Source organism: Lissotriton vulgaris, unplaced genomic scaffold, assembly GCF_964263255.1.
Source record: "Lissotriton vulgaris unplaced genomic scaffold, aLisVul1.2 SCAFFOLD_3092, whole genome shotgun sequence".
Lineage (NCBI taxonomy): Eukaryota > Metazoa > Chordata > Amphibia > Caudata > Salamandridae > Lissotriton > Lissotriton vulgaris.
The window spans coordinates 240,777-267,532 of NW_028245399.1; the positions used below are offsets into that span (position 1 = coordinate 240,777).

The 26,756-nt window shown below is 42.1% G+C and overlaps 1 protein-coding gene across 1 annotated transcript in view; it reads right to left on the reverse strand.

Moving 5' to 3' along the window:
- The window catches only part of RIN2 (Ras and Rab interactor 2), a gene marked incomplete at its 5' end in the record, with an annotated part of 58,694 nt that overhangs the window by 27,987 nt on the left and 3,951 nt on the right, over positions 1-26,756 (reverse strand). Inside the window, 2 exons of the mRNA XM_086949067.1 lie at positions 3,392-3,697; positions 24,205-25,287. Of these exons, the coding sequence (XP_086805193.1) occupies positions 3,392-3,697; positions 24,205-25,287 (1,389 nt within the window). The remainder of the gene's footprint in view (positions 1-3,391; positions 3,698-24,204; positions 25,288-26,756) is intronic.

Consider the following 26,756-nt stretch of genomic DNA (forward strand, 5'->3'; position numbering starts at 1 on the left):
TCTAAATCAGGCCCGTAGGTCTCATTTTAACCCGGGCAGCCAATAGCAGTAGTGTTCTCCTGATCACTACCTCTGTTGGATTCGGATGGTAAGCTGGATAATGCCAAATTACTTCTGTGGTAGGCTGATTCATGCCCTGTCCTGCTACTGCTATATTTCTTTTCAAGAGAAAACGGTCCCATTAGAAGGAGAATCAATTAAATGTAGCCAAATTAGCACAATGACGATTGGCTCAGTCTGTGTCTAAATTAACAGTAGCAACAAATGTAATCGCAATAAATGAAAAACAACACAATACATAATAAAGTGAGTGAACTGGATGTGACAGGGTAAGAGGAAATCTGCCGATTTCCTTACCCCAGTCAAGTGACTTAAAAGTGACTTTAAGGTGTAAAAATTTAAATATGTAAAAGTTACAATCAAAAATACATCTTGTACTCTACATATATAATCAATTAGAGTTTAGAGTTAAGATGCAGGTGTTGACAACATTTCGATCCCAAGCATGGTTATGGGATCATCATCAGGACTAAATAATAGAACAAATGCCTGGGAAACAGCCTGGGTAGGTGAAGGGAAAGAAGAGGGGGAGGAGAAGGCGAGTCGGGGGAAAAAATATTAAAATCATAGAGGCATGACTACAGTTATCCAATGAAATTCGTGGAGACACCACTAAGCCAACTATACAAATTCATACACCAACGCACTAGAGCCACAATATAGAAAATTAGGACAGTGTAAATACCCGCAAAACTTTGAAAAAATGCAGTGGAAGCCACAAAATTCAACAAAGCATGGTTATGCACCAGTTCCAAATAACAACATGAACAGAATTGCTGAGGTAGATAATCATAGAAGTTTTTAGGTAGCCAATAGTCAGAGGAGTAAGGGAATGCGGGGTGAGAGAGAGAAGGGCTTACCCTGAATGAGCAACACAGTCAATTTAAACGTGCTGGCAAGAGCCAGCCAGTTATACCAGGATAAAACGGCCCATAGAGAAAGGAGGATAGAGGTGAGTGGGGAAAGTTGGAGAGGGAGCTGAAATAAGGCAGGCGGTCAAGTTGGGATATGCTACCGGAGGCTGCGGGTAATATGAGCGTGTATAGATCGCTTATCGCTCAAGCTATGAGGCGCACACCACAAATTCCAGCGCGGAGACTACGTGAAATAACGTCCTGCATGGAGCGCGGCTGGTTTGATACTGGTATTAAGTTAGGAGGAGGGGCGGCAAGCGGGTGATTTCCGCAAATCACCCGCTTGCCGCCCCTCCTCATTCTGGGTTTCCCTCCCCACCCGCAGGCTCCATCCCCAACTGAACCTCCTAACTTAACATTTATTGCGATTAAATTTGTTGATACAGTCAATTTAGACACAGACTGAGCTAATCGTCATTGTGCTAATTTGGCTACATTTCACTGATTCTCCTTCTAAAGGGACCGTTGTCTCTTGAAATAACTAGAACCCTTGGTCCCTTTTTGACCTGGAGGGTTTCCTTGTTTCTATTTTTGTACTGCTATATTTCAAGTCTTGTGTGACACTGCTGCGGTGGCTAGTGGGACAGGTAGTGAGTCTGCACGTACCTTTATTTACATTTTAATGGAATGCCGGCAGAGCGGAAAAATGACTGAGAAACAGGCACCAGCCAATGTTTTCTTCTGCATATTATTTAGACATTGGTGAAAATCACCACGTAGAGTGGTGTAGAATAGCCATTTCTCCCAATAATATTCAGCTATGGTTTCCAGAACCAAACTACGCTGGACAGAAAATGCAGAAATTTTTGGTAACTAGGTTACCTTCATGATCTTTAAAGGACAACGCCTAAATGCATTGCCAATGGCTGTCTGCAGTGCAATTAGCATCACTTTAATTCACACCCTATTCAACGGACAATTCTTAGCCCCCTCCATTGACAGATATGAAACTGAAATTTAAATAGTCAGAAGGAAGGATGGAAATCTTTCAGGCCAGTATTATTTCCAGGCTAGGTGGGAGAGTTCTGCTGAACTGAACCACATCAGAGTTGACTGTCCACTATCAGTAAATGTTTGGCTTGCAGCAGGGATTGCTTGACTAGCTGCGACTTATATAGCAAAGATGCCACCTATTTACTTAATTTTAAGAACTAAGGGGCCCATTAGGATGGCGGGCGGAATGCCCCCGCCAGGCTGGCGGTAGCCACCGCCGGCCTGGCGGGGGCAATCCACCCGCACCTAAATTCCCCCCGCCATATTAGTATGGCGGGGGGGACTGCGGTGGACGCGAAGACCGTCCGCCATATTTCCGCCCCTGTCGCCTTGGGCCGGGGCGGAAAAGGATTAATATGGTGGCGGTGTCTATTAGACACCACCAGCCATATTACAATGGGCTCAGTTAGATGCCAGAAAGGCATGCGGTCTTCACTCTGGGGGCCCCATGCAGGCCCCCAGAGTGAAGGAGAGGTGGGGGGTGCACACGGGGGGTACCTGTGGTACCCCCCAGCATTTTCATATACGAAGCAGCAGGCACCGCGCGGTGCCTGCCGCTTCGTGTATGCAAATGCATACATGCATTTTTAACATTGTAGCGGGCGGTGCAGAGAGCACCACCCGCCACAATGTTGAAAATGAGGGATGCACCCACCAATGTGGTGGGCGCATCCTAATCCCCACCCCGGGACCCCCGCCCTTATGGTGGGCGGTCCCAATCCCCGTGAGGATGGCGGGCTGGCAAAGTCCGCCCGCCATCCTAATGACCTCCTAAGTGTCACTGTGTTGCCTACTTGGACTACAAAAGGGACCACGCACGTCACATCAAATGATGGCTCGTGTATGCAACATAAGAGACCAGCCGAGCCTAAGGGCATATTCAACAATCTAAAGTCACTGCATTTTTTAATAAGAAGTATGCACTGCATTGCAGCTCCGTTCAGGTTCTCGCCCATTAGTTTGGTGATGCTGCTCACACGAAGAGCAAGTGAGCTGGGTAGTCAGACTAAATTCTGAATGGGTAAAGGGTGGTAATGTTGCCATCAAATGAAACAAAAGACACTTTGAGAGGAAGATGTTTTTGTCCCACCCTGCAGAGGTTGTTCCAAGGTCTACACTACTTCTGCCAGATGCCATCCCTCCAAGGTTGCATTTATGTAGGGGAATGCACCCCCCCTCCTCTGTTTGCTAGAGAGAAGGCTTAATTTCCATCAAATTATGCCACAAATATTTTTCTGGTGGCTGCACCCTTTAAGTGGATTCCCCAGCTCTTCGCTTTAGTTGTTTTAGAATGGACAATTGCAGGTAGATACTATATCCTGCACAGGAGACTTCTACCTGTCGATGCACATTATATCCGAATGGGGTCTTTTTTTTTTAAACCAACAAGATCTCCGATTTAAAGACTCCCACCCATGTCTCACCTGATTTATTTTCCATGCAAGTGTAAATAAGCTTGCAGATCCTCAGCAGCAGCATCACTTTCTTCTCTGGTGAGTACATCTTTTGCATGGTCATCAGCTTCACTTTAATCTTCTCCACATCAACAAAATCTGGGACTGGAGCAAAGACACCCAGTTCCTGAGGATTCCTCTGCCGCACCAGCTGCAGGTTTTCTTTCAGCTGCCTCCAAGAGCCGTCTGCTGTGTGGAACTCCTTCAGCATAGCATCGATGTGACTCTTCAGCGGCTTCAGAATGCACTTGTGCATAGATTTCTCCAGAACAGCATCTTTGAGGATATTGAATGACACGCCATTAGATACCCATAACAGCAGTAAGAAGTAAGCCAAACTAGAAACAACAATATCTACTGGTGCTGCAGTAGCCATGTCAGCTACTTTTATCAAGAAGACTTCTCACATTCAACTTTCACTTGGTTTGTCATTTAAACTACCACTTACTGCTCATAGTGTTTTTTTCTCAAGCTGTTGCAATGAAACATGTGCATTGTTGCTGTAAAATGAATCCACAGTTATCTGTATACGTAATAACTTGCTGAGAAAATAGCAACTCCAAGACATTTAAAACATAACATGGCATATCACAACAAAATAGTTAAAACTGAGAGCACTGCAACTAACACAACAAAATCACACTCCTATAAGGCAGCACTAAAAAATACAGAAGTACTAACAAACACAATAGAACATATAAGCACCACAATACAGTTCCACAAAGTAAATGTGTACAAACACTCATGTCACATATTCCCTCCTCCAGAATTGTGCTTTTATAAAACGGTGTTAAAAGATTTTGAAACAAGCACAGGCCTTACTTACCACCAAGGAAAAGAAATAGTGCCAGCCAAAAATGTGGTATGGCCCTGAATCTTAAATTAGCACTAACAAAGCTCTCTTTTTGTGCTATGGCCCATGATATTTGCAGGGGCGGCTCCTCCACTAGGACAAAGGAACATCACACCACTGCCTTCTCGCAGTGCGAGAAACCCAAAACATAAAGTGGGAATAACTAAAACGTATTACCATTTTATGTTTCCTTTGCGCATTGCAGGTGGGTGGGCATGTGGATGGGGTTGCTCTGATCTTTGAACAGGGCAGGGGAGGAGTGGTTTGCCCACCTCTGAGTGTGCAAAGACTGTTTGGTCGGCCCTCTCGGGCCGCCCAAACCAGCCATGCGCACTCCCCCTTCCACATGCAGGCTGCATGGAGAACATGGCCACCCCATTAGCCCCAATACTGAGCAGCATCTCGACCAATCACAACGTTGTTTGTAACTGTGTGATTGGCTTAGAGGAGGGAGCCTGACTGCCTGCTTCCAGTTCCTGTCGGAGGCAGGAGAGCAGGAGGTGAGAAGACGTGGGATCCGGCGTAAAGGTAAGTTTATTTGATTTTTTTTTTTATTTCCCCCGCGATCCCCCCCATGAACCCCACCCACCCAGCAATCCCTTGATCCCGCCCCCACACCTGCGAGCAATGCCGGCTGCTACTGAATCTTTGTAGTTCTCAATATTAGCAACAGTTGTTCTGACACATCTGTTAAAATGTCCAAAAGTCGAATGGGCCGAGCTTTCCACATTATTATTATTATGTTTCTTATATAGCGCCTGAATCGACCCCCGAAGGGGTATCTCCGCGCTTGCCTTGGGAACCCGTCCTGGCTTTTCCCTGTGAGATAGCCCCTACAGGGCATCCCTAAGGTGAAAGCCAGGCATCCCGCCGCGGGGGGGCCGTTGTGGAGATTAAGCAAGCTTAATGCCCAGAGTTGCAGAGTGTGAACCCATGATTAGGTCAGGCACCGAAGCGAGAATTATCGAGTCCATGGACTTTTGAGCTCATGACCCTGCCGCGTCGGGAATTGAACCCTGGTCCCGGGTCTGACCTCTGCTTCAGGGTCTGCCTGCTCTAACCAGTGAGCCACACTTCTCCACATCCAACATCCAAAATGCATAACACATTTCTTGAAGACTTTGCTGTTTGATTGGACTGGGTACCAATCAGCATAAATGTGCGTGTTAATAATGCACCTGGTATGCTTTCACAGCTGGAAACAGCTTCGCTTTTGAAATGTAACCACTCAGCTGGTCTGAGTTTAGGAGAGGAGCCGAATGGCACTGCCAAGCAACACATATCATGTAATTCTATCACATAAGCAGTCAAAAACATGCATGGAAATATACTGGTCTGCAGAATTAATGCCCTGCACCACCGACATATACAAAGCAGGCACAGTCCGCCTTCTAATATTGCACGTGTCAGAACGACTTGCAAAGGGTACAGTGCTTTGCCACGAATTGCACGGGAACAGTCTGAAGCCCTTTTCAAGACTCCACCCTAAAGACACTCAGAGTCCGTCATTCAATTTAACAAAACTCAAGATTCCTCAGGGTAAAAGAGGGAAATTGGATAAAATAAACAAGAAGAGGCTGTCCTGGATCGTCTTCTTCTTGGCTTCCTCGAATTCGTCTAATCTTAGAAGCCGCAGAAGTCCTAATGCAAATACATCAACAAATAAAAGGTCAAAAACTTCCTGGCCTCTAATTCGTTATACACTATCTGAACTCTCTCCTCTCCTACCTATTTGATCTAGGATTTAGCTACTCTTCTTATCTCTTCTTATCTTTATTTGTTTCTTCTGCTCTCTTGCCCTCAAGAAGTATCTGTAAATAATTTTTAATGTAATAACTCTTCTTTACTGTTATTACTGGCCTTTCTAAATATGTTATTCTATTTGTTGGTCTTACCTCCTATTTGAGCTCTGTAGCCTTGTATTTAAATTGTACTCTGTTTGACCTTTTCTAGATGAATACTAACTCAAGTTTGTCTTCTTCTCTCACAGGAGTGTTGAACTTCCTGCCATTTGGTAAGTATTCTAGATATCGTTAACTGTGCTTGTATATTCTTTATTCTCATAAGTTACGTTATTGTCATGAATTCAAATAACGCTTACTTCAATGACTTATCTGTGTCTTTGTCTTCTCAGGAACTCAGCTTCGTGACTAACCGACTGGGAACGCTTCTTTCCTTCAGAATAGCCAGTAAGCAGTGCCGTGGATTCTCATCAAGTTGTGATATCGCTTTGACCTCTGACCGGGAATGGGAAAATAAGATAACTTGGCTACAAAATAATAAACGCGACGCCAGAAACTAACTGTGGTGACTAGAACCTAAATACTACGTCCGGATACTCCATGAGCTCTGGTGAAGTGTGCAGCAGAAATAGCTTGCGCGCTTCACCTAGAGCCTTGCACCTGCATACAGGGAAAAACACTACACCGCCAACTTGTCTACCGAGTTGGTGGCCATCTTAGAATTCCGCGAGTGAACTGCTCGAGACCATTTGCGGTTCCACAATCCTCTTCTTTCAGTTCGTGTGATTCCGGCATTCTTCAAGGTACAGACAATGTGCTTAATTTGACAGGCCTGACAGCACGTCTTTCAAAAACACAGTAACAAGACAAAATATTGATTTCAAAACATAGAATTACCAAATCGAAGTCAAACTATAGAATGGACAAAATTTCAAATGGACAGAATACAATGGTCAAAAATATCGAATTTAAGGGGAGTAATATAATATCGATTTTTTAAAATATAGAAAGTCAAAATATCTAAGTATATATTATAGGTTTTAAAATATATCGAGTTTTTAATAATATCGAATTTTTAAAGTGTTTTGTATGTTAGTATATGTGTGAAAAGTGTATATTATTTTTGTAATTTATTTTAAATGAATTTTTTGTTATTTAATTTTTGCGTAATTTAATTCTGTAGCGGGTTGTGGGTTTATAGGGGGGAAGTAATCTAATTATATTAAAATAAATATTCATTTTTAGAAATTACTAATTGTTTTTAATTTAATTTTGCGTTTTAGTTCTGTAGTGGGTTTATAGGGGAATAGAGTGGGAAGTAATTTAATTGTAATTAAATAAATATTTTATTGGTTTTGATTTTTTATTTATTGTAAATTAATTGTTAATTAATTTGTATTAATTGGTAATTAATTTGCATTAATTTATTAATTGATAATTACAATAATTGTATTAATTTATTTTCTGTATCGGATTGTGGGTTTATAGGGGAATTGGGTGGGAAGTAATTTAATTGTAATTAATTGCATCTTAAAAATATTGTATGTGTATTGATAATTAATTTACTGTTAACTAATTATTAATTGGTATTAACTTTATTATTAATTAGTTTGTTATTGGAAATTAATTAATTATGAATAGGTAATTAATTCTAATAACTAATATTTATTGGTATTTATAATGGATTACATAATATTAAATTGCCAATTAATTGTAATTACTTTTTTATTGGTATTTAATTTATTTGTATTAATATATTAAATCATTACTTTCCCTACTGTTAAATTCACTAGAGTGGGAATAGTAATTTTTATCCCTACGCTATCCAAAGCTTTCCCTACTATTGCACTCTCTGGAGTGGGAATAGTAATTTTTACCCTCCCACTATCCAACACTTTCCCTACTGTTGCACTCTCTGGAGTGGGAATAGTACTTTTTACCCTCCCACTATCCAACGCTTTCCCTACTGTTGCACTCTCTGGAGTGGGAATAGTAATTTTCACCCTCCAACTATCCAAGGCTTTCCCTACTGTTGCACTCTCTGGAGTGGGAATAGTAATTTTTACCCCTACGCTATCCAACGCTTTCCCTACTGTTGCTCACTCTGTAGTGGGAATAGTAATTTTTACCCCTACGCTAACCAACGCTTTCCATACTATTGCACTCACTGGTGTGGGAATAGTAATTTTTGCCCCTAGGCTATCCAACGTTTTCCCTACTGTTGCACTCACTGGAGTGGTAATAGTAAATGTTACCCCCCCGTTATCCTATGGTAAATATATTGTATATTTTTTATTAGTATTATGTATGTATATATATATATATATATATATATATATATATATATATATATATATATATATATATATATATTAAAAATACAATTTTATTTTTTTTATACTAAAATTAATTTAATAATGTTAAGGTTGTTTAAGTAGGTTTTAGTTAATTATATTTATTATTTCATTAATTTTAAATTACTTTTAAGACAATTTAAAAAATTTGATATTTTGACTAACTATTTTTTAAAACAATATTTTTGATTCGATATGTTTATACTTACCTGTTCGGAGATAGGAATTCGATATTTTTGCATTCTATATTTTTTCCTCGATATTTTGGTAATTCTATATTTGTGTATTTGATATTAGGTCAGTGATCCGAAAAACACCTACATGCAAATGTTTTTCGGCTTGTCTGTCTTTGCCAAGTGGCGTTGATGACACTGCTCAGCTCGGCTTTTTGTTATTGGGGGCATCTACCCACAATTTAACCCTTTCCTTGCTGCCGTCGGCCATTGGCCGATGACAGCACTACCTTCCCAGTGCTGCCGTCGGCCAATGGCCGACGCGGCCCCGCCCGCGCACGGAAACGGCCGCACCGTGGCGGAATTACCGCCGCAGTTAACGGGTTAATATGTAACAAAAACATAAGTGCAGGGGCTTAAACATTTTCTTAGGAGCCCGGTGCAGGTATTTCTCAAATGCCAGGGTTGTCAAATACCAAGGCTTCCTAGTCTTGAATCTCCCTCAAGCCTCTTTCTTCTCACACCCCACATTTCCTGTTTCTTTATCTCACTCTTGCATGTTTTGTTCCATCCCTTTTTTTTGGGTCACTCTTTTCCTATCGATCCCTTCATTCTTCCTTCCCTTAGCTACCTAAGCCCCGGTCCCCAAAAATAAGCACGGAGGCTGAGCACCAGCAACCACCAGAACAAAGTAAGCACTGCATCTACTGACTACAGAGTTAGCGTGACTACTGCCTGGCACCACCTCCTTAGGTCGCCCGTTCGCTGTACTTTCCACAGCATGAGAGCATCTTCTGACATGCATTGAGCTGGAAATTGAATAGGTAGGAAGCCTGGTGGATGTTAGGAGTTCCCATTTGCCATTTAGTGCAGGCAAAACAGTAGCCTATGACGTGTCCCTTTAGAAGAGCACAAGATCTTGCACAGTATACATTCAATATGGTATGTTTAATTTAGCTGGTTTTCACTGTTTAGCACAAGCAAAAGGAAAATTCGTATTTCATCAAACGTATTGCTCCACCAGCTCATTTCACAAACTTCGAAAGTTCAGAACAGCTAGTCTCAATTTCGAGTTGCCCCTCATACATTATTCATTATGCCAAAATGAAACCATCAAATATGCAATACTATAGTTTCCGAGTACAAGTGAAATTTGATTATACATGTTACATGAGTTCTTAGCTGTACTGAACTAACAAACCATTGAAGTCAAATACCTACAATAAAAATGGTCAATACAAACATCAATCTTTGTTATTCAAAGATGGCAAAACTTTGCATTTTGAAGTCAGCCACAATTTAAAATATTACAAGTGACTTTGGAAGTGAAAGCCTATCTCATGTTTTACTGAAGGTACAACAAGCAGATAGTTACTGAGGATAAGTGAAGGAGAGAGGATGTGGTCTACGGGTTAGAGCCGTCGACACCGAAGCTTAGGGGAACCTGGTAGGAGTCTCGGCAAGGACGCTCAACATCCTGTGATTCTGGGCAAATCAATTCATCTCCCTGTGCCTAACAAAATTAATGAGTCCATCTGTAACCTAATTGGTGTTCATGTAAAGCGCTCTGATACCTTTAAGTCGAGCTTGCACTATATAACCCCCCCCCCCCCCCCTAAAAAAAAATGGGAAAGGAACAAAGCTAGACAAAAGATACGGGAACAGATTTTCTGGCGGGTGAACGATTGGTGGTAGGTAGACTGATAAGTCTGAGGGTGGATAAGAACATCTGTCTTTACAACTCTACAGAACTCAAGATTGTTACTGAGGTTCCTTATCCTTGCTGGGAGAGATTTATTTCCAGAGTTTGCTTGCCAGTACAGAGAAGGACACACTGCCAATATGGAATTTCCCGAATGCAGGCATGAAAGGAAGATGGTCAAGCTCTGGTGCTTCTTCTTTGGAGGTAGGCTCAACGTTTTTGTTGAGCCATGTTCATCTAAGTATACAACATTCTAAATATAATGCCTAAATACATACCTGGGATGGGTGAACATGGGAAATAGATGGGAGACACTCTTATGCTAAGAAGGTGGAGGATCTAGAGGATAGATTAAAAAGCTCTGTTTTTTAAACTTTCTCTGCTGGAAGCTGTTCCGGTGTTGACCTCTCGACCCATTAATTGAACCGAAATGCGTTAGGAGTGGCTTCCGTTTCTGTGGTTTTCCATATTACTCAACTCTTAAAAACAGATAATTTTGCTCAAACTCGGATTGCTTTTTTTGCATCTCTTTCATGAGGACATCTTTTTATTTTAAGGTGTGGTTGATGGACTAGGTATGATGCTGCTGAGGAATAAAAATGTAAACGTGAATTCACTCATGTCATAATTGCTTTCCCTCAAAGAAACAGATAGGTGTTACTGGAATGAAAAACATGGTCGGCCACTCCTATAACGAAGAGTTAACATCATTCAGATTGTGAAAGAGGTGTTATTATCAAAAGGAGTATGTCACAGAGCGTGGGATCTGGATGAAAAGAATTCCACAACGCCAAAGCCTTTTCTGATGACATTGCCTCATAGTAAAAAATAAATTTTTAAATGGCAATTTCTCTTAAAAACTGGATTCACAATTTGGCCAAAATGAGAATTATAAGAGAAGACTTGAAGTCTTTAGAAAAGGTTCAACATGTGATGGTCTCACACTTGCGATGTGTTACAATTTAGGAAGTGGTTTCGCCTGACAATTGTAAAGTGATGAGACAACTATTACTTTTCACTATGCCAAACCAGGGCAAATAAACATAGGCCATCACATGAATGAGAAGGTTTTTGGGGATAAATGTTTGCAGTTTCCTAACAGGTTTCACTTACCAAGGCATATAAATGAATACGTAATTCTGGCTATGGTTTCTTCTCTAACATTAAATCAGTGCTGAGCATTGTCAAATGGACCATATGTGTTGTCTTAAAAATTGATTTTTAGGGAATGGGCACCCTAATGGATGGCCATATTCAAACAGCAGTTGAAGTCAACATATTTGGCCTTCAGAAATTCCACTGATGAGTTCTTGTCTAAGGTCGGTGGAACTGGATGTCAAGTGGAATATACATAATGCAATACATCTCCATTGAGGATGTGGTTTCATGGGAGATTTCTAAAAGAGGGTACTGAACCAAATTGCTATCTATTTTCTCTGTATAGACAACCTTTGAATGATGTAGCAGATAAATATAAATTATCCATTAGAATGAACAATGCAATGGCATTCTTGGTCATTAAGTGGGATTTGCACTAAGATGTGTTTGGAAAATGGATACCATGGGGCAGTCTCAAACTGGCCCTACAAGTTGTTGGAACTGTTTTTATGTTGATGGGAAAACATACTGCAGAGAAGACAATATTACCTACTGTGGGTCATAGAGTCTTTATTAACTCTTTTACTATGGTGCTGCGATCGTATCTGGACCTCTGTTGGGTGGCAGAGGGAGGAGAGAATATCTGGCTAACCCAGGATCTGACGTGGCTGCTCCACAGACAAATGGCTTGTTAATACTTGGTTTCAAAAGGGGCTAAGACTAGCAGCCTTTGTGATAATCTGATCACATCAGAACTGTTAGTTAAAGAAAAGCATCAGTGTGCAGTCTTGCTACTTTCTCAAATGCACACATGACTACTCGTCATAAATAAATCTAATAAGCCATTGTCAAAGGGAAAGATGTGTGAGGTTAGTTCTAAATTGACACTTTTTATTATACTGGTGCACACTTATGCCCAAACGCCAAACAGACTCACACTGCGATAGGAAAATCGGGGAAGTGCCGCTTCATTTCTTGGAAGTAATGCGGAAATATATTCCTTGACTTTCAAACTTGTGAATGTTTATTCGCGCAAGTTTTATTCAAAGCCTTTTTGCTCTTCTTTTAGATGTCATTGTTTTTAATGGAGCATGTTTGTAAAGCTTACTTACCAGCGCAACACGCTACCTATAAAGACGCCCCGGTTACTTGAACCGGTTATGTGTTTTCAATACATTTTCCGTAAGTCCCACGTTTTTTCTGAATCCAAACTGCATGCTTTACGGGTTTCCTTGGTCTCCTATCTTGCAACACGCTTCACTTTTTCGGGAACGTTGTTTTACCCCAGATTCTGACACGCATGTGTGTCACACTTTTCAATATCATCAGCAAGCATAACATATTCTGAACGTTTATCTACCACATCTTTGCACAGTTTCGGTTTCACACAACCTGAACTATGGGCACTATTTTTCATGTTTTAAAAGTCACAGATTCACAATTTGCTGCATGAACATGGAAAGCAAGATCACTACAAATGCTATGCCAATGCCATGAATATAATGTGTTATATATGTAAGGATGGTAATAGCGCATGTATCTGGCTTTTATCTACAGATAGGCCCCTGAAGAAGGGCACGAAGATGCCCGAAATGCATCGGGATCAATTCTAATTTGGAATGAAACTACAATGTTTTACGGAAAATACTATTATTTGTGACTCACAAATTGTGAATAACTGACACTATTAAAACAATGAGTCAACCACGAACTGTGGAATTTTTCAGTTTTTTCAGCCACAAATCAATGAACTATTAAGCCACACTAGGCCACTACGCTGTGCCCTAAGGGACATCCCCTAGCCAGGGCATGCTCAAATGTATTCTTCTCATATAACACTCTTCAGGACTGGAGAGTGACACCCTAGGAGCACGCTACAACTTATCAATTTCTGATACAATTCAAGCAGTGCGTGTCTACATCACTTCTTATTAGTACTAAATTGACACAGGTCTCCTGCTATACATAGCAGATTTCCATGTGGTGATGGAACCGCACAATACTTGCAAGAGAATTCAAATATCAAAAGATAGCAAATGTTGCGTTCAGTCTCATTACATTGTGGGTGTGTAAATGATAACTTGAAGGTCATTGTTCATAGAAAATATAAGTACCTCAGTTGTTTCCCTTGTTCTTGGAATCCTTCATATCTCTAACGTGTTAGGAATCTCTGAGGACAACACTGGGATAAGAAGTCACAAGCTAAAGGGACATTAATCTGAAGTGATTAAACAGGACTTTACCTCTTACCCGGGCCTTTGCCTGAGCAAAATTGAGGTGTCTTTGGTAAAACACAGGCCCAATAGGGGACGGACTTCAGTGGGTCATTTGAACAAAGTTTTGCTACAATGGTGGACTTCATTCTGTAGAGATTCTCATCGAGCACAAAACACAGGCTGCAAATTAACCCACACCCCAAATTTACTGGCAATTCAGTAGGCAGCATCCACCTAACAAAAAAAAATCATACTCTTTCCATCAGTGCAAGAGATTCTAAAATGCAGCTGGTGGGAAAAACAATCCTGTTCCCATTCCTACCACAGGAATTTTTTTTTGCATTTATAAAGAAAGGGAAATAGAAAAGAAGGATGGAAAATGTTTTAACCCTTCGGTTTTCACACACGAAGCACAGCTATTCTTTAATAATCATTTTGCACATCTTGACTTTGACCCTGAACATCACCTCCTGGATTGGGAAAGCATCAGAAAATATCAACAGAAGATGCTGATAAAGCCAGATAGGAAACATTCGCAGATTAAAGTGGGCTGTAAATAGCATGTTACCAGTTCTCTTAAACCCTTGCATGCTGGTGTTATTCCCCCGCTGTGCTAGGGGGAGGGGGGGCGCGCACAGCGCCCCTGTGCTCATGACGAGCTCAGCTCGTCATGAGGCACAGTGCTCGTGTGCTCCTGACGAGCTGAGCTCGCCATGACCACACCCATTTTCGTGGAACGTTCAGTACAGCAGGGGAATTAGCCCAGCGTTCCACGGCTCATGACGAGCTCAGCTCGTCATGAGCACCGGAGCACCATGCCTCATGACGAGCTGAGCTCGTCATGAGCATGCAAGGGGTTAAATTAGTATAGGCCTGCTTGGGATTGAATCTACATTTGTAACTCACACCGAAGTTTATAATAAAGCAAAGATAATGAAAAAAAAGTTTGTGAATCCGGCCTCGCATGTCCTTGCACACACTATTAGAAGACGTACGTCAACGGGACTACCCTGCTTTCCATGCACTCTGCGACGATATGTTTAGGAATTCATCCAGCAAATTATTCATGTCACCTGAGGGATATACTTTAAATGCTTTTGTAGCATGTCGCAGTATATTTTCTAATGATACATTCCTGTTTTGCAGTAGAACTGAAACACAGAACATCTACATGCCAACATTACCAGCAACCCCACCTTTCGAATTCTGAATAAGATTGCTTAGTATGATTAGGGTAACTTCTTGGCATGTTTATTTCTTAGGTATGTTGATTAACAAACACCTAGCCAGGAACACTTACTCATTTCTATGCCTTTTCCTCTGAAATTGTGATCTATTAAGTTACAACTTAAGAAAGTTCAATGAAAAAAAGAAATATGTAGAGTGGAATTATTCTTTTTATTATTGCTATTATGTTTATTGTTTTTACTATTAAATAACACCAATCAGATTAATTACAAATATCAATAATGTTTTAATGTTATTCGTGCTGTTATTGTTAAAAATGATTAATAGTATTATTGTTTTTGTTATTAACATTAAAAATAAGAAAAAGAGAAATAGAGATAGCAATATTTTGTTTAAATAGAGCTTTATACCGTTATAGAGCTAGAAATTAGAGGCACAAAAGGGTTAAAATAGATCTAAGGATAATTGTTTAATATAAAGTTCTATTTTTCTACACAGGCAGCTGGGAAATAGTCCTCAGCGTCAAGAATACTGCTGCCTTCGCAAAGTGTCACCTTATTCAGTAACAACTCTTTCCGCAAAAAGTGACATCACCCAGGCAAAATACGCGCTTAACATCGGAGATACTAATCCCTAGAGCGAGCTCTAATTTTTGCTTTGGCTTTATTGTGATATGAAACTAAATACAAAACATTTTATAATAGGCCATATGAATTGAAGCACTAGGAGAAAGAGGGGTGCAAAAAGATATTACATGGTGCCGTCGGCAGAAAAAGTTTGACGTTTTGTTGTTGTTGAAAGATAAACTTCGAGGAAAGGACTGCAGCAGTGAACTTTCCTGCGGTGGGGGGACGTGAAATTAGAACCAGATGAATTTTCCCAAATGACGCTTTCCTTTCAAGATGAAGATTAAAGAGGTGAAGGGAGAGAGAAGTGCACTGTCAGACTCTTATGCCTTGACTTGCTTCTCTCAGCAAGAGTCAGGATGTGGGGATGACAATATTTGCTTCCTTACGTCAGCAGTAATGGCCGTCTGCTCTTCTGGGGCTCTTCCCGGGCTGCTAATATGTTGCAAGACAACATCATAGCCAGCTGCTTGGCACAGCGAGCTACGCAACTGAAACGACCTAGTGAATGGAGAGTTAAAATAATCTTTTCGGATAGACTTTGGACAGCTGAAGCAAAGGGAACCAACCAACTGCGAGCCAGGCACTGTTTTCAGATACTCTGGTGAGCAAACTCTACATTAATAAGACAAATGTACAAACTAGTGTTGCAACACACCCAGGCAGCAGGACAATGCAGCACAAGCTCCAATTCCTGTCAAGCCACAAACAAAGCGCAGCGCTTCAGTCTACTTTTTGGGTACCGAGAGAGATCAGCATCAAATGAACTGACACAAACATTTAAAAAAAAAGAAGGCTTCTGACCACAGCAAAACGGATTATTCTCACGCATAATGCAGGAAATCCTCATTAAACTGTTACCTTGCAGACTATACGCGCACGACCTCTCGCAGAACTTTTCACTTTGTATTTTCCCTCATTTGAAAACTGTATATTCCATTCACCAAAACAGTGGTGACAGTAGGGTGGTTTTTACCGACCGAGGCAAAGATATATGTTTCTGTTCCCGCAAGGATGACTTAATAAAAGCTAATTGGTTATCTACCCTCTCTAGATAACCACACCTTTCTCCTCTTGCTAGTGTTTAAATAAAATAGTCAGCTTACACATGCCTTATAGCAGGCCCTGGACGAAACAAAGTGGAAACAAGTAAAACAATATCACATAGGAACTCAATCAACCTCAACAGGATCATTCTCACAATACCTGACAAGTAAGACATGTATTTTTCAAGCTCAAAGTGGGTGTTGAACTATGAAAGAAATAGCTGACCTGCTTTTAACTCAAGGGAACAAGGTTACAACAGCCTAGAGTCTAGGCCCTAGACTGACCTTGGATAACACATTACTAATGTGTCATAGCACTGAACGGGCGGATGACAATTGGTAGATTCAAAAATGTGTTCCATTGAAGATATTTTAGAATGTAAACAAATTTCCCTGGATCACTTTAATCCTCTCATTTTCAAAACTCCACTAAACCTGACCAGAGGCTCAGAGTGCCTACGGTGACTTAGAAAGGATGACTAAATAAGGCAGATAACTGGAACAGGTGAAATGCGGGTTTAAGGTCCTGCATGGATGGTCAGGCTGGAAATTACGGGACGCTTTTCAGAGCGTATGGCATTCATTCTCAGGTTACTTAGTTGTGCTCCCTTTGGGGCAATTACCATCAGAGCAGTCCACAGAAAAAAAAAGCATCAAGAAAGTCCAACACACATAATTGAAATAATTTGCCATCCAAGCCTGACTCAACACGTATATTTTATGTTTAAAATTTTCCAGCATCTATAATCCAACACTACATCAATATTCAGAACAACATTAAATAAATCTAGCTGCCAGTAATTGTTCAGGTCATTAAGCAAGGAAGAACATTGTATTATATCAAGTGTGAGCAGAAAGGCAAACCACTCCACCCCATTAGTGGAAACGGGAGCAACGCCCCCAGTTACACCAATGGGTTGCTCATTGATCCAACACTCTTACGATGAAGACCACCTCTGAAATACTTCTTTGTTAGTTTCACCTATTTCTGTGTAAAGTTTAAACATGTATTCTTTACCACATGAACCATCATCTACAACACGTTCTGTCTGTCAAGAGTATTTAGTTTATAAGGAGTAGGAAATTGCATCACCACCAGAGAAGGAATTGATAATCAATGTGATCATGCAAAATTGACCACAAATGATTGACTACATGGCCGACCTAGATCAGGCGTTTTAAAGTCATTGATTTCTTTTTCGCTCAATTTGCACAAGATTATACTAACCTAATTTACTCAAGCAATATGGCACTTCTGTCGGGCACTAAGATGTTAACGTAAGAGTGTCCTATTAGTGCACAAAGTTTTGTTAAGTTTTAATGAGTAGCCTGACCTATTAAATCGAATTATTTAAAAATGAATGAATGTGGTGCAGCTATGTTTGACACGTAGCGGAGACTACGTCCTTTATCAGCTCAATACTAAAATTATCCAAGGTGCCTAATTTTCAAGCCAGTTTTTATTATCTAGAAGAGTGCGCCTTGTAGCACTTCCCTGGTGGTCTTAATAGTTGTTCCTTGCAATGAGCTTTCATCTCATTTATTACATATCATCTAATTCTGAGGCGCTATCAAGTGTTATCATGTGAACATCACAAATTGATGGAGTACCTCATTCACCAAGAAGATCATCCTAATCTGTTATTTACAAACATCTCTACAGTCCTATTTGAAGCTCTTATATAACCTGGTCTGACAAAACTCTTTCTGCCCACTCTCGTCTCCGAATAGCATTGTCATCTCTATTGACTTGCTATAGAAGAGTTGCCCTCACTTTATCTATTGACTCTTGTAGGCTTCTAGCTAAGCATTGTAATAGCGTTTACCAACAGCAGCCAATGCACCAACCAAAGCCTTTATCCCGGTCTCTGGCATGGGCGGAGATGCCCAGGAGGTTTATAAGGGCACAACAAGGCTTCAGAAAGGAGCTGGTGGCACATGTGAATAAAGTTGCTTTTCAGGAGCCCCCATTCTGTTCTCCCACTCATAAAGAGTTGCAGTGCCGGAACTTAATGACAAATACGATTTTTAATAGAAGCTAACTGGCAACCAAATTTCTTTCCCTAGTTATGATGCTATTAAAGCACCATAAGGCTGGGACTGGAAATCAAAACATGGCCCATTCTTTGAATGATGGTGTGCAAATCTGAGAAAATCATCCATGGCCGAGTGAAAACTGGCAGTTTACGAGATATTAACAAGTACATCAAATTAACTTGAAATAAATGGGTTTAAGCCATGAGTTTCATGTATTCTTGCAAGCTGCTGTGTGTATTTAACTGTCTATGGACAATAGCACTATGGGAAACTCAAGGGTGAGCCATATTTTTGTTAATATGGCACATACCTGTGTTTAAAAAATGTTGGAGCACGGCACAACCAATTTACGTATAACACTGCTCACCGACATTTTATTGTAAATATCCCCCCAAAGTATGATTGGGTTTCAGTCTTTGATTTTACTATCAAGGGCGTAGACTGAATCACTTCTTTTTTTGCATGTTAGAAAAGTGCATGTAGCCTGCTCTTGATGCATTGTGTCCAAACCTAAACCATTTAAAGCTGAAAAGAGCTTGCTCACATTGGGTGCCCATCTGCTGCCATTAGTTCTCACGCAGAGATTAGTTGTGTCAGTTTAGCTATGATGCCACCCCAGCTGTTCCCAGTACCAAGTGCTTAGAAACACGTGACATGGTCTTACTGTTCTTTAGTAGCATTGCATTAAAAGAGATTTGATTATAATAAACCTTTTTGATGCACTCCTAAATGTTTGTGCAGAGGGATAACGTTATTTTTTTAGAAAGTAATACTAAAAGCCGTTAAAGACATATTGTACACAAGGATCCATCACTAAGGACAAGTTGTTGTTTTCCCTTAACCTGCAACTTTACTCCCTCTCTTTTTCCGGACTGTTGTGATTCGAAGAGCTCTGAAACCGGTGCTATATTTAAGTACTACTAGGTTAGCCTGTCTAATGTAACACATCCGTGCAGTATAGCAAACCCGTTTTCTAACAGGGAACAGGTTCTAGTAGATAAGGTTAATCTGTGAGCAATGGCAGGGAAGTGCTTTCAACAATGTGCTCAGAGCCTCGGGCGTATCAGAATTCCGATAGCATTTTCACTTTTAGAATGTTTACCGCACTGTGGTTGTCCCCATGGTAACCTTCACTTATTGGACAGCGGGCGTGAGCATACTTGAAGCATTACCAGCGGGCCTTGCCTGGCAGCCAAAAGCCACAGGGGCGATTCTCATCCGAGCATGCGCCGCTACGCTTCTGCGTTTACTTTAGCTTCAAACACCCCCGTCCTCTCTTCAATAGGTTTAACGGAGTCTTAAGTCATCACATTGTCACAAATAGCTGTTCAAATGCGGGTGTTTTGAGACACGCTAGCCTTACTGCAAGAAAACAAATCCTCCTTATTGTAAACAATCTTCTTTTTTTGTCTGTTTAAACAGTTTGTTGGCGGCAATTCCATATCAGGGCATTGACTGAAAAATAGCGGGCTCGTGTATCAACGGGATTTATTCATTCCGGGTCCATGACCTGCCAGGGCCAACAAAAATCACAGGTTAAGAGGGGGCGGAGCCTTAGAGCGTGCGGGGTCTCGTGCAGAGCGCAATGCACGTAGCACTCTGCCCTTCACCAAGCCCACCACCCCCCATCCCCCCAAAAAACACCAAGGGTCCCTAGTGCTTTAGCTGATGCCCTAAGGCGTTTTCACGCCTCTTATTAGAAACTGGCTGCTTACAGATGCAAAAGAGGAGCTGGAAAATCACTCTTTGAAGGCTTTCCACCTCGCCTAGCATGCCACCTTGTGATTTCGGCTCCTCACACAGTGGTTGTGTGAAGGGAGCCGAAATAGTGTGACACACGCCGTGTGAGTTGGAAGGTCTGGAATGTGTTGATACAAAAGGGTCTAGGGGGCATATTACCAAGCAATAGCGATAATTATCGCTATTGCTTGGTTAGCGGGAAAAATTTACCGCTGAGCTGCGGCGATTTTTACCGCAAATAAACCTTGGTATTACCAAGGTTTATCGCAAATGCGATAAAAATCGCTGCAATGCATGAATATCGCTGAAAAGTCAGCGATATTCATGCATTAGCAAGCTAATGCCCTTAGCCATGTTATCCACCTCCCATTGGATAACATGGCTAAGAACTGCTCAGGGCAGGTGTTAGCTTTTGGAGATATTCGCGCTTAGCGCGAATATCTCCAAAAGTTGGTAATAGGAGATAGCGATGTTAGCGACTGTTTCCAGTCGCTAACATCTTGGCACGCCCACTTTGCATGTCATTAGTGATAAATATCACTGACATGCAAAGTGGGGCCCAAGATGGTCGCTATCTCCTACTAGCTGTCGCTAACTGGTGTTAGCGACAGCTAGGTATTAGGGAGATTGTTATCTCCGCTTTCTTGGCTTTTAAAGCCAAAAAAGCGGAGATAAACCCCCTTGATAATATGCCCCTAGATGTCTGTGCGTGGGGACGGGTACAGGGTAGAAAAGAAAGAACAGGAAGAGTATACTATGAATGCATTTGAGGCTGGCAATGTTGTCAAAACACAAGTGCCCAAAATGCTCCTGAAGGAGCTAAAGCCTTTATTTTCCCCTCAGACTCTTCCTTGTACAACCAACCATCCCATCTGTTTCTCTCACTCTTATAGGCTCTTTTGCATCTCTGCGTTCTCCCTTTGTCACCGCCTTCTTATCTTTTTATTCCTCCTGTTTTCTCCATTTTCTGCCTGTCACTCTGGCCCAGCATCGTTAGATGATAAAAAAATAAACCCCAGTTCCCAAAAGTGAGTGATGGCACACATCACCTGCAACCACCGGCACAAATGCACTGTCAAGGCAAGCTTACATGGAAATGTTTTACAAGCATCCAAGCTTTTATTGCCAGTTACTACAGAGAGGTAGTAGTAGACACTGCATATTACAAAAAAATACACTTTTTGTCTCATCGGGAAAGCTTCGGTACACAAAATATCCTTCAAATTTCATAAAAAAACAACCCTGAGCATGACCCCTTGATGTTTACTGGTGTTGGTAGAACATAGATAAAGCAAACCTAACTAATCACCAAAAATTGGTCCTTCGTATCAAAAGATTTTGTTAAAGCAGCAAAATACGTGAACATAAAGCCCTGGAAAAGGACAACCCAGTCTCACAAATAAACTGCTTCAGTCTTTAAACAGAGTGCGAGTGAAGGAAATTCCTGTGGGAAGCAATTTTCACATAACGGTTCTCCTTCTAACTCTGTCTCTTGAAGAACAAAGACTTAAGCATATTGAAACTGCACATTGAGCACAGGATCTGTGTGTTCTTGAGTGTACTGTACTGGCAGGATGACGGCACAGCATTCACAAGCCTACTTCTAATGGCCCTACCCACAATGCATCAGTAGCATGCTAGCTCACTACCGGCAAAACAAAGAAGAAGAAAAAAAAAAAAAAAAAGAATTAGAGCACTCCCACAGGTCCTACAAAACTCAACTGAAAATAAAGCCAAAAACTCACGTTAGGAAGCATTCTTGGCAGACACTCTGCAACTTAGTTTTTATCTGTTACTAAATATGTAGCACTTTAACTTATTCGCAAGGAATGATCGCTTTCTTGGATATTTGTTTAAATGAAGTGCCTCTTTTTAGATTTAAAGTTGCTACTTCAAAACTTTTTAACTGAGGAACAAAGTTTCTATATGCAGTGGAGAGAAAAAGGCTGTGGCAAAAAGGTGAGTGGGCGGTAAAGTACGTCTGCTGTTCTCTGTGCTCATAATCATTGCCACATCACAGAAAATGGTCTGAGTGCCCAAGAGTTGCATGTGGTAACATCATACCCCACAGTTACTAATACCCAAGGCTTTGATAACTCCCGTGTGCAATCCTGAGGGTCTTCTAAGAAATGAAGAAATACCTGCGCAAACAATAATTATGATCTTGCCTGCCCTGCTTATTCCTCATTTCCCCCCTAATCTTGGTATTTCACTTAGAGACTATAATTCATTTTAGTTGGTGGTGTACAAGACCCAACTTAATGAAAAGACAGCTTAAAATGGAGGCCCATTTGCTCAATATAATTTCGGTCACTTGTAAAGGCTCTATCAATTTCAAACTTTTCTAACTGTGAAATCAAATTGTGTGTCGCGGCTGGGAAGGAAAAGTGGGATAAAGAGAAAACAAGGGTAATGTAGAGGCTCTAAAGTAGACGTTTGGCCAAGAATGGGGAGGCACTTAGAAAGTGGGAAAATTAGATGCATTTGTCTGCCTTGATAGGCCAAGAAATCTCTACATTATTGATAATGAAATATTTTACAGTCATCTTCCTGACTTGTGCTACAAACTAATTATTAAAGAATTATTGATTTCTTCTCTTCTTGTGATCTCTCATTTACAATGGCCAAGAGGACCATTCTCTCTTCCTTTACACAGATAGCAAAACATAAAAGCAAGCACAGTACAATCCACAATATGGTTGGATTTGGATGTAATGGGCCAGATACTCCTGCTGAACAAGGCACTTTATCCAACTGAGACATTATACCTGAATTAAAAACTATTTGTTTGGATATTTGACTCTGAAAATGATCTAATGTTTCTGATTGCTCAAGCTTCTATTTATTTCAATGATGTGGAATGTATGACGAAGGACTCTGGTCATTTTTCAATTACATCACTGCTGCCTTGATAACACTGCCAAGAAGAAGCCCAAGCTTGGGCGAAACGTGTTAGCTGAGTATGTTTTTTCTGTCCTCCAGATGAAAAAAAGCAATATAAGAATAATCAAGCACAAATAGGCTTGTTGTGTAATTTACAAGGAACTCTGAATTTGACTTTATGTTTCTCTTTTTTTGTAATAACAAAACCATTATAAACCAGCACCCCTGCAATTCTGCAGACAAGCTTGCCTCTCTGGTGTTTCTTGTGACGCTGGCAACTAGGCCTTTTCCATCTGTGCCCCAGAATCTCAATCCACATCCCCATATCTATACAAAATGCTTCAACGCTGCTCCAATTTAGGAAAGAGTTCAAGGCACACCCTTTTAAAGAACACTATATCACAAGCAGCTAGGCATAGCTCATCCGTTTCGCCCCACTGTCAGCAGGTGAAAAATAAACTGATAATGAAAAAATATATAATTTTATTCATCACTGCCCGAGTAACCTGACCCACGGAGTCATGGGCGAGGCGGCATAGCAGGAAGGTGGAGTGGTGGGCAATTATAAGTGTGCATGTCTGTTTGGTCAGCTGTCTTAGGGCAGCCAAACAGACATGCACACCTATATTTCTCCAACCCAGCTGTGTTGCACCGCCTGGTTGGAGAAAAGCTACAGGCTGGCTCCATTTGCTTAAGCGAACATGAGGCCAACCCAGGTGCTTCTCTCATGCTAGGTATAGCTAGAGAGCAGCGTTTGGTATGAGTGGGGAATCTATGCTTGTAGCCCAAGGGCCCTGAGGCGGCCAGCCTGCCACATTAGCAGCAGGTAAGTATTTTTTTATTGTATTTATTATCATTCCCCTAACCCTCCCAAACACATTCCCCATGCCACCACTCCACTTCAAGTTGGCCGCCATGGAAAGCAGTAACAATCGATTAACCAGCCACCTCTCCTATCCTTCATTGTATTCTTGACTGAGACTGTGTACCGCGTTCTGTTGTCCTTTCGCCTAGGTTTCACCCTGTAAGAATTTCCACATACATACAGCATGAATGATCCACTATGAGACATTATCACAAAGAAACTCAAACATGGCAGAAGCAATATGGATCAGTCTTGCTTACCAATCTGGTCTTCGGGGATGAGGGATTCGATGGGAGGGTCCAGCTCGGAACTCTGCGCCAAGTAGTTTTTGACTTGGGTCATGAATTGCCGCACAGTCTGAAGCATGTCTGTGACAGACACGTGACACTCCTTGTTTTCCTGCAAGAAGCTGATGTAGTCCTGCACCAGAGAACCAAAGTATGTCCGTTTGTCCCGAGAGAGCTCCGCAATCCTCTTCACCATCTTCTTCTCGGGGGTCATCAGAGAGCTGAACACCCCACTCATTTTGCGGAGCTGCGTCTTCACGATTTTGGGAAACCCAAAGGAGCTGTGCCGCTTCTTCCTGGGCTTCAGGGGGGGCGCCATGCTCTCCTGGTCGCTCTCGAAGCTGTCCCCGTCGTAGTCGTAGAACGGGATGGTCCGGTCACGATCCAGGGAGTCAGAGGAGGACGTGGAAATGCTCAAGTCGCTAAGCCGCTGTATGTTGATCGGCGCTTCCGGCTGCAGGCAGCCCACCACCGTTTGCGGACTCCCGGCCATATCTAGGGGGGCTCCTGCTGGGTCTCGCCTCGCAGTCTGCAGCCGAAGCGCGGCGTTGGGGCAAGAGAGAGGCTCCGAAGCTATCCTCGCACCCGTGTCCCACTCAATGAGCACTGACTGCTTCTTTCGACGCGGTGGCGGGATCGGAGCTTGCTTTTTGGCCGGTGGGTCGCTGCTCGCGCGCAGCTGGCGGCTCTCTATTTCTGGCATGCCTGCTGCCTCCGGCCGCGCGGCTCTGTACAGCTGCGGGCTCGCGAGCGCAGGTGGAGGGGGTCTCGGAGGAGGCGAGCGAGGCCTGCTCGTGCCATTCACCTCAGAAGCCCGCTTCCCTGGCCTCTTCGCGCTTCCCCCGGAGTCTCGGTTGTGCACCTCGATGAAGAGGGGATTGATGAAACACAGCGCCCCGTTGCTCTGGCTGCACTCCAGCTCCGAGGGCGTCCGGGTCCTGATGGAATGCACTCCATTTATATGCGGCCCGTGACGCGGGCCTCCGCTTGCAGAGTCCGAGGGGAGAGGCTTCGGGGGAGGAGGCGGTTTGTTGTGAACCGGAGACTGCCAAAAACCTGAAAAACAAGCCAAAGAGAACAAGAAATTGTTAAGTGCCAAGCACAGAACTGACACACACTCCTCCCCCCTCGGAAAAAAAACACTAAACACAAACAACGTCCCTTTTCTCACCAGTTGTGGTTTAGCCCGTACAATGGGTTCCCTATATCTAGCGGAAGATCCAATAAACATAATAAAATGACCAAATAATTAGAATGTTATTTTCTAAAGGCAAACTGAAATAGTTTGCCAAACCTTGCTTTTTTTTCTTCAAGTGTCAGCTTAGTTACGCTCATTTGCAGTTGTGTTCATCAGAGGGTGCAATGCAACGGGGAGTATGCCGGTCCCCGCGTCCCGTCTCTTGAGAGTCTGTCCTTGTACCCTGCTGGCTGGTTTCACCCCGTCTACCCAAGCCGCCCCTAAGTACCCGCGGAAGAACAGTGCAGCCAAGTTCATCATCTGCTAATGCTTCCCCTCGAGGAGGCGGCGCCGGGCGCGCAGCTGTGGCAGTGCGGTGAGCGGGCCTTACACAACTCCTGCTTTTAGACGCGGCTCAGCATAAATCCAAAAGCGACACTGACTGAGCTTTACGAGACAGAAAAGGGAGAATTGGGAAATAGCTCTTGTTTTGACTTTTCTTCTGAGAAGAACCTACAGGACAGACTGTTCTTCATCTACGCTGCTTTCATCCAGGGACGCCAGAGGCCCCCGCCTGCTTTCCCTCAGCACTGATTATAAACCCGTCATGAGGAAAATGTCCTTGCCGCCGCCTGAAGGACAGACAGCCAGGCCTTTCTGCGAGGTGCGCGATCTGCTGATAGCATACAACAGACGGCTCGCAATGGAGGCCTCAGTCCGTAAATGAGTAACAACAATGTAGTTAATAAAGTCATAAGATATTGATTATTTACATGGGGTACAAAACTGAAAGTTGATGATAATGTTACTCAACTCGTAAGTGAATGAATGGATAGTACTTCTAAGAATGACATTCCAAACTCGTCTAGATTAGAGCCTCTAAACTGCTCACTCGCATCCAAGCACACAATATTCACTCTGACACACACAAAAAAGAAAACAATCAAAAAATACACACTATTATCTCGCCGGCCGGCCTCGTAGTGCTTCTTTCAGTATGAGGTAAAGTTACAATTTAATTGTGGATCTGGTACCTCTGAGCAGTCAAGGACAACTTAACAATAAATCTGCTTAAAATCGTTAATTTCCGTTTGGGTCGGAGTGATTTCACTGACTCTTTTTTCAATGTGTTGGGTCGTCATATATTGGCAGATGCAGCATAGCAGGATAAAAAGTAGTGCCCACCGAAGGGTTTCGGAGGGTGGGTGCTCCAAGGCTCGTCGTTTAGTCGACTCTTTTTATTGTGTATGTTGCTCTCCTGGCTGAAATGGTGTGCACTTTTGGGTTCCAGGCACAGTCGTACGCAGTTGACATCCAGATTATCTTGTCTATTTACAACATCCTGACT